The 14,850-nt window shown below is 37.1% G+C and overlaps 1 protein-coding gene across 2 annotated transcripts; it reads right to left on the bottom strand.

Annotated features, from left to right (window-relative positions):
- Positions 1–1,483: 1,483 nt before the first annotated feature.
- Positions 1,484–14,479, bottom strand: trappc6bl (trafficking protein particle complex subunit 6B, like). 2 transcript variants are annotated; one of them, XM_049467132.1, is made up of 7 exons: positions 14,394–14,479; positions 13,783–13,985; positions 12,376–12,443; positions 10,607–10,724; positions 9,901–9,984; positions 8,504–8,597; positions 1,484–7,346 (listed from the first exon to the last, which is right to left on the bottom strand). In XM_049467132.1, exons 2-7 carry the CDS (start codon positions 13,870–13,872, stop codon positions 7,315–7,317), a joined length of 486 nt encoding a protein of 161 aa, XP_049323089.1. In that variant the 5' UTR covers positions 13,873–13,985; positions 14,394–14,479; the 3' UTR covers positions 1,484–7,314. The 2 variants fall into 2 exon arrangements, with proteins under 2 accessions (XP_049323089.1, XP_049323090.1); XM_049467133.1 differs by lacking the exon at positions 14,394–14,479 and adding an exon at positions 14,200–14,336.
- Between the last annotated feature and the right edge of the window lie 371 nt (positions 14,480–14,850).

Below are 14,850 nucleotides of genomic sequence, written 5' to 3'. Positions count from 1 at the left end.
CTCTGATTTTATATAGCTTTGGAAAAAAAAACAAAGAGACCACTTCAAACTAACCAAATAATTAGTTTCTCTGATTTAACTATTTATAGGTATATGTTTAAGTAAAATGAACATTGTTGTTTTATTCTATAAACTACTGACGACATTTCTCACAAATTCCAAATAAAAAGTATTGTAATTTAGAGCATTTGTTTACAGAAAATGAGAAATAATCGAAATAACGGAAAAGATGCAGAGCTTTTAGACCTCAAATAATGCAAAGAAAACTAATTATTTTTTTATCTAGACACCACAAAACTACTAATGTTTTATCTAACGAAGAATCCAGAATTAATAAGTGGTAGATTTACCCAGATTTTTAATCACAACTTTCATGTGTCTCAGCATGCTCTCCACCAGTCTTTCACCCTGCTTTTGGGTGACCTTATGCCACTCCTTGTTTAGAAATTCAAACAGTCCTGCTTTGTTTGATGGCTTGTGACCATCTATCTTCCTCTTGATTACATTCCATATATTTTGAAAAACCTAAAACAAAAATTCAGTCCTCAGAGTTTGGAAACATTGCCAAAGCAGACGAAGCAAGTTTTCTTCCAGAATAACCTTGTATGAGACTTGATTCATGCATCATTTGCAAAGACCAAACTGCCCAATTCCAGCCTTGCTGAATCATCCCCAAACTATCACGATCTTCCATCAAAACCGTCATTGGTTTAGGGAATAAAACCCTGTTGTTCTTTTTACTCAAAAATATACCAATAAATAGTAAAACTCGTCATTTTGAAGTGGTCTCTTATATTTTTCCAGAGCTGTAAATATGATAGTGTTCTTTTAAATTACTTTTTATAATACTTTATACTATTTTAAGACATTAAAACACCACTTCCTACAGGGCCAAAAGGAACTTAGTGTTGTTTAGTGTCTGTAAAACATGATTTTCCCTCATAAATCATTGGTTGTTCTATTTCAGTTAAATATATCATATAGCAGACGAACATAGTGATATTTGAGAAATTAAATTAAATTTATAAGATTTACAGAAAGTGTGAAATAATTATTTAAACTAAATTAGGCAGATGCATAAATTTGGGCACAGGCCCAAATTCAGATTGCTGATCTGAATGAACTACGGTGCCCAAACGTTTTCATACCACTGTAAATATAATAATAAACTGAACACGTCTTTCTAATCCTGTATAAAAAAATATTGGCGAATGTCAGACTATTTGTAAAAACTTTGAAAAAGGGTTTTAAGAAGAACTTCTAATGCTCAATGGTTTTAAATACTGTAGTACACAAGACTTTAAATAAAAGATTATTTAATTAAACTAATTCTGATTTTTAATTGAAATAATACTTAAAATCTCATTCCAGTAATAAATGACACATTGTGTGTGTGTGTGTGTGTGTGTGTGTGTGTTTTGTTTTGGTTATGTATAATCTTACATTTTTAATGTACTGCATAAAAAACACACCAAAATGTGAATTCATATGTAACTCAAATATGTAATTCAACCCTAAAAAAATAATAAATGTTCAATAAATCCAAACCAATAACATTTATTTTTCTTTTTTCAGCAATACAAAAATTCAATTTCATTTTAAGAAATTGCATAGCTCTGAAATGGTCTAAGACTAAATAAATATGGCTCAAAAATACATACTTCTACGTGTTTCAAATTGTTGCCAAAGCCAAACCAAACAGATCATATTCATTATACTCTGAACTGCACCCAGAATTCAAGAATAAACTGCAAAAAGTCTCAAAACTTGATTTGACCTCGCTCTCTAATCTTCATTTTCTAGCTGATGGATGGTCATATTGCGGCTCAATGTGCTAGTAAAGTTGCGCTGTGAGGCTCGGGTTCTGATTCTGTGAGTTTATTGGCTGTAAAATCTGATTATTGTCTGACTAAAAACTCCCAAAGTTTTCCCATAATCTGAGGAGCCAAGTTTATGTAAACATGTTGATCTGATTGCTGACTAACTCTAATGTTCTGTAGCAATCTGATTATGAAGTGCACGTAAACATGTGTTGTGTTTTGTTGTTGTGTCTGCTGAGACGTTATACATATATTATGTTCAGGGTTCAATATAAAGTTTTATATTATAGTTTGGGAATTCCTCTTTCTTTGAAAAGTGAAATATAACACAGGGCCTAATTTTATTGATCTATAGGCGAGCTGTCAACTGTGCACCGTGCAGCTTGATTTAGGGCGTGTCAGTGTGTCTTTGCTATCGTAACGACAGGAAAAGTATGCCTTGCATGGCTCGAAATGTACTAATTTCCTTAATTATTCATGGGTGTGTTTTGGGTGTAACGTTAAATAAACCAATCCACTTGCCATTCCCTTTAAGAGTCAGGTGCATTCTAACTTTGGAAAATTGCTATTTTAATGGTGCCGCTAGCTGGATGTGTCCGACGCTTCTCAGCAGAGGAAACTGACCTGCTCGTTCACACTATGAAGGTGCACCAGCAGCTTAATTTTGGAACAGCAGTGTTATTTTATTTTTCTATTCTGTTTGTTGTTGATGTAAAAGTTAGGTTTATGCTGCTCTCTGTTTGTGTGTGCCGGAATGCATGCACTGCTCAGACACTAATGACTGAGATTAGAAATAAAGCAGAATCGAGTGATTAAAATTAGACAGAGTAGTTTTACATTCATCAGCTTTTACCACAAACTCCGCCTGTGAAATAACGGACTAATTAAGCTTTGCTTGATTCACAACCACAAAAAAAGGTCTGAGTGTAATGAGGCGTGTAATGTAAGCACCATCTGGAGAACATTACCTGACTGCTATTACACAGAATTCTACACTGTGCTTCCTTTGGGGATAATTTAGACTATTTTTATATTTAGTTTATACAGTCTAAATACATTCTGTACTGCAGTACCACATAATGAGCAATCAGCCCTCCCACTGAGATACACTACAGGCCTGTTTACCCCTGGAATTAACATGCGCTTTAGATGATCATATAACTTGGATTTCACTTGAATGCAAAAAGCAATGTGCGAGCTGTGATCACACTGTGATCTGACTATAACCAGATTACTCAATCTACAATCAGAGGAGTTTATAAAAAGATCTCGTCCACATTTGATAGAAATGTAAACGGAATGCGTTTTCTATAATTGTATTAAATCAGACGAGACTAAAAAACATCTTCTTAAGACAAAAGAACATTATTACATTAATAATTATTAGTGTTGGTAACCATCTCCTTGTTTCTACAACTATTATCCATTTTTCAGCTCTACTGATCATATTTGAGTGGATCAGATACAGCAGTACTGCTGGAGTTTTTAAACACTGTGTTTAATCACTCACTGTCCTCTAGTGTATAACACACTCCTACCTACAGCTACTCCACCCTGCTGCCCACAGGAAGCCGCCCACAGGACTCTGCCCACAGGAAGCCGCCCACAGGACTCTGCCCACAGGAAGCCGCCCACAGGACTCTGCCCACAGGATAGCCGCCCACAGGACTCTGCCCACAGGAAGCCGCCCACAGGACTCTGCCCACAGGATAGCCGCCCACTGAACAGCCGCCCACAGGATAGCCGCCCACAGCATAGCTGCCCACAGAATAGCCGCACACAGCAAAGCTGCCCACAGAATAGCCGCACACAGCATAGCTGCCCACAGGACACTGCCCACAGGACAGCCGCCCACAGGACGCCGCCTACAGGACGCCGCCTACAGGATAGCCGCCCACAGCATAGCCAACCACAGAATAGCCGCACACAGCAAAGCTGCCCACAGAATAGCCGCACACAGCAAAGCTGCCCACAGGATAGCCGCTCACAGCATAGCTGCCCACAGCATAGCTTCCCACAGGACGCCGCCCACAGGACACTGCCTACTGAACACTGCCCACAGCAAAGCTGCCCACAGAATAGCCGCACACAGCAAAGCTGCCCACAGGATAGCCGCTCACAGCATAACTGCCCACAGGACACTGCCCACAGGACAGCCGCCCACAGGACGCCGCCTACAGGATAGCCGCCCACAGCATAGCCAACCACAGAATAGCCGCACACAGCAAAGCTGCCCACAGGATAGCCGCTCACAGCATAGCTGCCCACAGCATAGCTGCCCACAGGACGCCGCCCACAGGACACTGCCTACTGGACACTGCCCACAGAATAGCCGCCCACAGCAAAGCTGCCCACAGAATAGCCGCACACAGCAAAGCTGCCCACAGGATAGCCGCTCACAGCATAGCTGCCCACAGGATAGCCGCACACAGCAAAGCTGCCCACAGGATAGCTGCTCACAGCATAGCTGCCCACAGGATAGCCGCTCACAGCATAGCTGCCCACAGCATAGCTGCCCACAGGACGCCGCCCACAGGACACTGCCTACTGAACACTGCCCACAGAATAGCCGCACACAGCAAAGCTGCCCACAGGATAGCCGCTCACAGCATAGCTGCCCACAGGACACTGCCCACAGGACGCCGCCTACAGGATAGCCGCCCACAGCATAGCCAACCACAGAATAGCCGCACACAGCATAGCTGCCCACAGGATAGCCGCTCACAGCATAGCTGCCCACAGGATAGCTGCCCACAGCATAGCTGCCCACAGGACGCCGCCTACAGGACACTGCCTACTGGACACTGCCCACAGGATAGCCGCCCACAGAATAGCCGCACACAGCATAGCTACCCACAGGATAGCTACCCACAGCATAGCTGCCCACTGGACGCCGCCCACAGGACACTGCCCACAGGATAGCCGCCCAAAGCATAGCTGCCCACAGGACGCCGCCCACAGGATAGCCACCGACAGCTTAGCTGCCCATAGGACCCCGCCCACAGGAAGCTGCCCACTGGATAGCCACCCAAAGGACGCTACCCACAGAATTCCTCTCACAGGACGCCTAAGGATGTTGGCCACAGGACTGGTGTTTAAAAACACCAGCAGTACTGCTGTATCTGATCCACTCATACCATCAGCACAACACACACTAACACCTCATACACCACCACCATGCTAATCAGTGCCAATCACTGCAGTGCTGAGAATAATGATCCACCACGCAAATAATAATAACAGTTGCTCTGTGGTGGCCTATCCTGTGGGATTCTGATTATTGAAGAACAGGGTGAAAGGAGAAGAATAATAAAGTATACAGAGAAACAGATACATAACTACAGTCTGTAATTACAGAACTACAAAGTATATTATTAGTGGAGCTAAAGAAAAAATGGGCAATGGGTGTAGAAACAAGGAGGTGATCGATGTATGTGTAAGTGTGATTTTGAGACACATTTTAAGGACAAGTGTAAACAGAATCCATTGAAAGTAGATCCAGAAACAAAACGCATGTTAATGCTGGGTGTTCCTGTTCCTACACAGGTGAGAAAATCAACAGATTAAAAACCCTAATAAACAATGTATAAATACATTTTAGGTAAACAGGGTTGTACCGCTTCAACATTTAAGACTTACTTTAGAACTAATGCTACAGAAAAAAAAACAGTAAATACATATGACACTCGGAACATCAACATGTCCATTCATTTATAGCCAGCTGCAACTCTCGTTTTCATTCATCTGCAATTATATGACACTATTTGGCAGCTATGTTCTTTTTTAATCAGTTTTGAACAATTTTGAACAGAGGTAGATGAGTATAATCTAATAAATTTGGTGAATGTTTGTAAAGTGGCATGCAAAAATCGAAGAGTCATCAAAACAAAAGCCTCCCTGCATCATCATAACTAAGTTATTTTTTTAATTCATTAATTAATCAATTTATAATTGTCTTTCATCAATTACCATACTTAAATTCACTATTCAGGTATTTACATTAAGATTTTTTTTTCTTAAACCAGAGGTGCCCAAATTTTTGCAAGCCACTGTATGTTTGGCTCAAGTGGTATGAAAAAGTTTGGGCACCCCTGATAAATTTCATGATGTTCCTTTATAAATCATTGGTTGTTTGGATCAGCAATTTCAGTTAAATATATCATATAGCAGATAAATTCAGTAATATTAAAGAAGTGAAATAACAGAAAGTGTGCAATAATTCTTGACAGTGTACAAAAGTAGACAGGTGCATAAATTTGGGGACCCTTGTCATTTTATTGATTTGAATTACTTTAGCACTAATCATTGGAACATAAAATTAGTTTGGTAAACTCATTGACCCTTAACTTCCATACACAGCTGAATCCAATTATGAGAAAGGGTTAATTCAGCCAATTGAAATATTTCTGAACAGTGGCAAAAATGGGAGCCTCAAAACATTTTTTTTAACCTGAAAATGTTTTTTTTTTATTGATTTTAGGGGACTAATACAAAAAGCTATCTCAGAGATTTTAGCTGGGGAACACAGTGAGGAAATGGAAGACCACAGGAACAGTTCCAGTAAACGACCCTAAACACTAAACACACTGCTCACAATCTACTAAATCATTCATACAGAGGAACAAGTACAACATTCTGGAATGATCATCTCAGGTCATCTCAGACCCCAGACCTGAATAATATTGAAAATCTGTGGTGTGATTTAAAGCAGGGTGTTCATGAACATAAACCTGAATCAAACCTGACTGAACTGGAGATGTTTTGTAAAGAAGAATGATCCAAAATACCTTCAATCAGAAACCAGACTCTGATTGGAAGCTATAGGAAGCATTTAGAGGGTGTTATTTCTGCAAAAGAAGCATCTACTAAATATATGTCATTTATACCTGCCTAATTTAGTTTAAATGAATTATTGCTCACTTTCTGTAAATCCTATAAACTTCATTTCACTTCTCAAATATCACTGTGTTCATCTTTTAACTGAAATTGCTGATCTGAACAATGATTTATAAAGACAAATCATGAAAATTATCAGGGGTGCCCAAACTTTTTCATACCACTGTATGTTTGGTGAAGTGAAATACGCAGTGGAGACCACAAAGACGAGGTAAGTGTTCCAAAACATCAATCGTACCTCTTTAGCTGTGTCGAAGTTAAAGCCTTCATTTTACCATACTACATTTTTTTTTACAATGTACCATATTTCTGATAAACCATCAAAGAAGTGCTACCTTTCTTTAACTTTACTAATTCTCTGAATCTGAATAAATGTTTTATTACTCTACCTCCACCTCTGTAAGCCTATGCATGTGTAAGAAAAGTTGTATGTAACATTATCCACAAAGATTATCAACAACAAACATCACTTTATCAAAAATATACGCCAAGAACTCCCTGCCTGTATCATAAACATTCAGGACATGTAATTTACATTCACAAAATTTTGACCTGGAGAAGAAAAATCAATCGTTTTCTACCGTCGTTTCAGTGGAGATCAGGTTTTCTGAATCACAACTTGAAATTTGCCTGGAAAAAATATTAAGAAACATTTAATTTACTTTAGCACTGCTATTGTAATCGTTCATTTACGTGAGCAGTGCTATTCTTATAATATATTTACCTCAGCAGTGATATTCTAGTCATAAATTTACCTCAGCAGTGCTATTCTAATCATAAGCATACCTGAGCAGTGCTATTTTAATCATAATCATACCTCAGCAGTGCTATTATAATCATGAATTTACCTCAGAAGTGCTATTCTAATTGTATATTTACCTCAGCAGTGCTATTCTGACAATATATTTACCTCAGCAGTGCTATTCTACTCATAGATTTACCTGAGTAGTGCTATTCTAATCATAAGAGTTTTTCTTATTATAGATTTACCTCAGCAGAACTATTATAAATCATACATTTACCTCATTAGTTTTACTTAAATCACATGTGAGCAAAATTTACACACAGATAGGCAGCCAGTCTTTTGGTAATCAAACATTATTCATTATTTGTCATTCTTTGTTCTTTTCACTTATTCAGTCAAATAATTTCAGCTGCTGAATATTAGGTATCCCTAACCACAATAACTCACCATTTGTAATTATAGTTTAACAGAGAACAAGTTGTGCTTTAAATTAGGGGTGTGCCATATCGTATCGTACACGATAATATCGCCAACATTTTTGAATATCGTGAACGATATTATACCCTGAAATATCGTGCCATAACACTCAACACTAATTATCACATCAGGGTACTACTTTTTCGGCTGTTTTAAGCAAAAGAAAAATTCACACTGTTCTTATTTCTTTTTAAATATCTACTAGAGACAGATTATATCTGCCCAGTATCATTTATTTTACTTTAATCCTGAGTATATGGAGATATATGGAGTGCATTATTATTATTAGTAGTATCATGACATTCTGAATAATTGACTCCCGTTACAAATCTGCTAAAATCTGCTTGTTTTTTTAATATCTTAGTTAGAGGTGTGCAAAATCATATCGTATACAATAATAAAATATACGTTTTTTTTTTTGTTGCAGTAGTGTATTTTATTATTTTTTTGACATATCACCAAGAGTATCGTTATTGCGATAATACCATGAAATATCGTGATATTATTTTAGGGCCATATCGCCCACCCCTACTTTAAATCCAGTAAGACTATAGGAGATACTCACATGATGGCATTAATGAAACCTCAGCAGTCACCACACTCTCTAATCCTAGGTTGGATAAAGCTCCTCGTATCAACCCACAGGAGTACGCCAAATACTGTAAAAGAAGAATTTGTAAAAGATTTTTGGTGATTTTCACATTTTGAACAGTTTTACATTTTTATCAGTTACTATATAAAACAAAATAAAAGTCATATATGCAAAGAATGTTTCATAAGTAGTCAATAGGTTAAATACTACACTTTTCTTTCAAATAATTAATAAAATTTTCTAGTAACAGCCAATGAACTTGACAGGAAAGCATCCGATCCCCAGTTGCATCAGTAATAGGGTTATAAGAAATTATCGATAACTTACAAGAATATTTTGTTTTGCAATGATTTTCAAGAACTCAGTATTGATTTTTTAATTATTAGTTAGTTTAGATGTTTGGGTTGGTGTCAGAAGTGAATCATTTAGTGTTGTGTTTAAACCCCGCCCACTAGATAGCAGTGCTGTACTCTGTTGTTAGATCCCACCATTCTGATTGGATAAGGTTTTAGATGGTTTTAGAAATAAGATACTTGGCCCTATTTTACACCCTGTGCAAGGCGTTGCTTGTGAATACATCTACTCTGATAGGTGTGGTGGTCTGGAAATGAGGTGTGTCTTGGCAATGGAAACACAGGTGCACCACTGACTGATTAAAATTTGAATTTGAATTGTAACCCATGTATCGTGATCTGTATTGAATCACCATGTTCAGCTCCAATCGGTTCATGCACAAAGTTGCCATCAAAACACAGTAGCAGCACCACTTATAGAAACTGGCAATTCAGCAGTGTTACTGTCAGGGTGTCAGGATGTTAAAGACTAATGCTTTTCATACACAACATGACTTTGAAAAGACTCTGAAAAGACTTTTAGCAGACTGATGTCTGACACCTTCTCACATCTAAAGACTCGTCACAAAGTCTGGGGATCACTAACTGCAAGACTGCAGCTAGATTCTTCCTGAGATTATTTCCCATCATGCTTCTGGTGGAGTTTACATACAATACATATTACATATTAAGTTACAAATAATGTGTATATTAATATTGTGATTAATCAGAGACTCACAACTTTTGTCTCTGACTCTTTTCTGCCACTGTTAGTTCTTGATATTTTTTAATAGAATTCATTTTGTGTTCAGCTCTGCCTATAAGCTTCTCTGCTGTACATTTGCCTTTGTTTTAGATAGAAAAAGACTGACGAGAAAAAGACTGACTAAAACTTTCAATCCTAACCACCTTACACTGAACGATCGAGATGACACAACCACAACTCGACTCTAGCAAAACTTTGTCTGTGACAGTGAAATCACTTGAAAATCGTTAGACGTAAGGTTGGCATAACACACAGTGTTCTTATAGTCTGACCTTAGGAGCTTCTTCCAGGTGCTGCTTTCCACTGGACACCTGAGTTAACAGTGTGAATTTATTATCTTGTAGAACGTACGTCCCCTGCAGACAGAGACAATCCGTGCATTAGGGATGGGAAATAAGCCTCTAAAATTATATCACAATATTCTTGCTAATATGCCAAAACAAAGAAAAATATTTCAGTAATTTCCAGAATATACTACTGCGACAAAATGCCAATAAATTTAGCACATTAACAGAAATAGTGCAGGTAAATACGCAATATTTAGGTCATTTTTGTTAAGGATTTTGATCTATTTTAAACAACAGTAACTTACCAAAACTCTGATTTTGTATAAAAATCTATTGATGTAACAAAATATATAATTTAACATAAGACTAATGTAATGTAACAAAAACAATAAAATAAATTAAAGCAAATAAACTGCAAATATATACAATTTTGCCATAAAAGCCCTTAAAGCTTCACAGTAACTAGTTAAACAAACACAAAATAGATGATAGCACATGATAATAAGTCGAATATTGCTATTATCATGATATGGATTTTTTTACTGTAGCAAAAATTATACCAATATTAAGACATATGCTACGATATGGCACAACTCAACCGTGTTCAGATTAAAGGTTTCTAAAAGAGATTTAATATATAATATAATATTATATTCTGTTTTTTTTTTTTTTATCAAGACCACAGTCAGACCTGGTGGTTGGTCCTCAGGTTGTCCACTTGTTTCCTGAAGATGCCGGTCCAGAAATCTTTACACAGGAACTTCATGATGTCCAAGTCGTCTTTAAAGGTGGGACAGTCTTTTGTAAACCTTGGCAATAAAAGATTGAACAGCTTCATTATGGTTGCTGTGCTCTCTGACTGCACACATGCAAGAAAACAGCACCACCTACCTGACATTCTGAGAATTACAACAACAATATGGCTTCATTTAGAAAAAAAATAGTCATATTGAAAAACAATGTAAAATAAGTGCATATTTCCTCACATTTCAGTACTGCAGTGTTACTATTCATTTGCTTATTTTTTTTTTAAGTCTGTTTCCTGTACAGAGTGTGTACACATATTATTATTTAGAAAAAAAAACTAAACATGTCCTTTCAAAAGGGAGGTTAAAACATTTGCATACAACTGAACCGGAAAGTTCCTAAGCTGTTCATTAAATTACTGCATAAAAATGTTTTTTTTAACAAACATCCAGCAAGCATATAATAAATATGAGTGATTTAAAGACCTGGAGCGACAGTTAACTTATACTGCCACCTGCTGGACAAAATGTGCTTTTATTAATTCAATGTTTTGCTCTAATTCAATGTTTTGCTCTAAACCCCCTGATTTTTGCTGACTTTACCCTCAGCTCAAATAAAAAAAAGGCTAAAATATGGGAGCGGTACTTTTGAAGGGGCACTGGGTGATGTATGGGTTTAGAGGCAGGGCAGGAGGGAGAGCTGATTGGCTGAGCTGTAGCAGTGTGCCTCTGAAACCAGTGAGATGCAGATGGTTGGACGTCAGCAGGGGTACGGAATTATTGATTGACTGATTTGCATACTGTAATGCGTCAAGCCTATAATACAGTTAAACCTGAGACAAAGAAATTACTGCAATAGAAGTGTTTTTTTAAGGTTAGAAAATGTTTATAAAAAAATTATCAGTACAGTATGTTTCATCACTTAATAAAATATGGTTCCGTGTTTAGTGGCTCATTAATTAAAAAATGTCTGTCAACCATTTATCCCTTTTAAGAGAAATTAGTTATTTTATTTTGAGTTAGTTTTCTTTTATGGTAAAAAATAAAATGTGGTTTTTTTTGGCATTTAGGTTTGAAATAAAATAACTCACAATAGTAAAGAAAATAACTGATTTCTCCCAAAAAAATAAAAGATTGATCTCATCACTCTCCAATGAAAAACATGTATCTTCAAAAACACGTTTACAGTGATAAAACCCTCTTAACATTCAATGGACATCAATGTAAAGAGTTTATTTGATGTTATTTTGTAGAATTTCTATTCATCCTTTCATAAATAAATTTTGACAGTGTAAGAAACAGTTTGTGTTCAGATTATGTAGTAAACTAAAAATCAACAAAAATTGATATACTGTCTCTTCATTGGACAGCAACAATATATACTACTGTCAAAAGTTTTACAACACCTCTATTGTATAGTAGTGTTGTAGCAGTTCTGTATGATCCAGACAAGCTGCTTTTTATTTTCTCTTTATCTTAGCAATGACTTTATTACTGCTGTTCACCTGTCATACCTCTAATTCTTTATTTCACTGCTGAAACTGAGACTTAATTTAGTGTTAAGCTGAGCTAAAGGCACTGTTGCTATGTGGGTCAGCCAGACAGGACTTTTCCTGTACCAGTTTTCTCCAGTTTCCAAGAGTTATTGGAAGAAATTACAGATGAAGGCTCTCTGTGTAAATATAGTGTACTGTAGTTTGTTGGAGGCTGTTACCTCTCAATCAGGCCTTGTCCCACTCTGAAACCCATCCCTTCCAGCGTGGACACACAGGTAACTCGCTCCTTGGAAGAAAAAAAACAAAAACAAACATTTTATATCAGTAAAAATGAGCCAAAAAAAATTATCAAGCTGAAGTCAGCTCTGCATTAACTATGTGACTTAAGAGTCTACAGGTGGGGTACATGTTATTTAGTGCACTGAATGTACAGCCTACAACATAGAGGGATCTAAGGGAAATGCAGAATCTACTAAAAATGGGTTAAGAAATGACCAACGCATTATTAAAACTCCAGGGTCTTTGAGAAAGAAATGTGGCCGGGAAAAAGTCCTGAATGATGATGATCGGCAAAATGTTTGGTAAATCAAATCGAAGAAAAACAACAGTAGAACTGCGATGTTTAATAGTGAAAGTAAGAGCATTTCCACACACACAATGCGAGGGGAACTCAAGGGATTGGGACTGAACAGCTGTGTAGCAAAACCACTAATCAGTGAGGCTAACCGAATAATAGAATGCAATATATATATATATATATATATATATATATACACTGTAAAACCACGATTAGTCGTAACTCAAATACCAGTAAATAAGATCTGTTTGATGTAAATTTGGATAAAAAAAAAAAATAAATCCACACATAATTCAAATACACCGCCTGGCCAAAAAAAGTCGCTGCCAAAAAAAGGTAAAATAAGGTAAATCAAAAGTAATACTTTGTCTTATTGTGCAGTGTTATTTTTTTACACAAACAAGTTTAATAAATAAAACATTTTATAAGAATGATGTTCTTTATTGCATTATTTTTATCTAAAAAAAAGCAAATATATAGAAGTGAAACTGTGATTCTTTCCTACACAAGGTTGTAGCAAAAAAGGGGGGGTTTAGCTTATAGGCAGAGTTGAACACAAAATATATTCTATTAAAAAATATCAAGAGCTAACAGTGCGGCGGAAAAACAAACTGTTGATGGCGACAAAAGTTGTGAGTCTCTGAAAAATCACAGTATTGATATACAAATTATTTGTAACTTAAAGTGTAATATTTATTGTATGTAAACTCCACCAGAAGCATGATAGGAAATAATCTCAGAAAGAATCTGGTTGCAGTCTGGCAAATAGTGATCCCCAGGCTTTGTAAAATCTTAGCCTGTGAGTAGTCTGTGAGTAAAAAAGTCTGTGAGTAAAAAAGTCTGTGACTTGTCTTTAGATGTGAAAGGGTGTCAGACTTTAGTCTGTTTAAAGTATTTTCAGAGTCTTTTAAAAGTCGTGTAGTGTATGTACAGCATAACCTGAGCGAGGCTAACCTAATTTAAACACTCAATAAGCTCGTTTAGTGAAACGTCCCCTGAGGTCTGGCTGAACTATTATTGATTATCACAGAACTGATCACAGTTATACCTTATCGATGTCCTCCCGGCTCGCCTGCTCCTTGTAAACATGAGACACCATCTCCATGTGCAGAAACTCGAACAACACGTCGTCTGCCATTCTTACCGAGTTCAGTCCGGCTTTATCAGTAAAGGGCTTTAACTCAGTCTCTGGAGAGCTCTTAGTCTTCCTAAAGTTACCATCAACCTGCAGACCCTCAGCTACCGTTTAAACTGTGGGGAAATCAGACACAGCAACAGATTCAGAGAACATGCAGCGCTTACAGGAACTGAAGCTTAACTAGTTAGGGTTAAAAAAAATGCCTTTTATTTCACAGGCACCTTTCTGTCACTAAAGGACAAAGCAGACAATAAAACACAATAAAACGAACATGAGAAATATACAACTGTAAGACTAAGCGCACTAGTGTAAAATTAATATTCACACCTGTACAATAAACAGATTAAAGTTAACCACAGGCGAGCAGCAGCAGCTACAGCTACACTTTCCCCTGTGGACTCAGCCTTAGCGCTTATTTATTCGAGTGTAACTGAGCTAAACAGTAAGCCTGTGCTCTGTCTATATTAGATACAGAGTTATATAATAATATAGTTAAAGCGTTTTTAGAGTTATAGACTCACAGCGCGCTGCAGTTAGCCGGGCTAACAGTTAGCACTGTCACTACACCGGATGTTGTGACTTCAGTCCGTGTCCCCCTCACAGCTCAGCTCCGCCCCCTACTGTCACAGTACTCACTGCGCACCGATAGAGGGAGCCCGCCAGAGAGTCCTCAATGAATGAGGATGGATGGAGCTGAAGCTAAAAACTCTAATTAAAATTAGTAACTAACTACTTTTCCAGCATATTTCTTTAATTTAATTCTGTTTATTTTTTCTTTTCTCTACAGCAGTGTTACATGTTTCACTGGTGGTACGTGAAGCACGTCAAAGTCGTGCACCACCAAATAAATGTTTAATGTATTAAAAACAAAAAGATTATACAGGAAAATACATGTGAGTACCAGAGGATGTCCAAATCATTGCGTCTTAGGGATTTGTCTTGCGTTATTGGATAAAAACATACTTTTCTCCATATGTC

This window comes from Astyanax mexicanus, chromosome 18, assembly GCF_023375975.1.
Source record: "Astyanax mexicanus isolate ESR-SI-001 chromosome 18, AstMex3_surface, whole genome shotgun sequence".
NCBI classification, from domain to species: Eukaryota; Metazoa; Chordata; class Actinopteri; order Characiformes; family Acestrorhamphidae; genus Astyanax; species Astyanax mexicanus.
The sequence above is the reverse complement of the archived record's forward strand: the minus strand, read 5'-3'. Positions and strand labels throughout refer to the sequence as shown.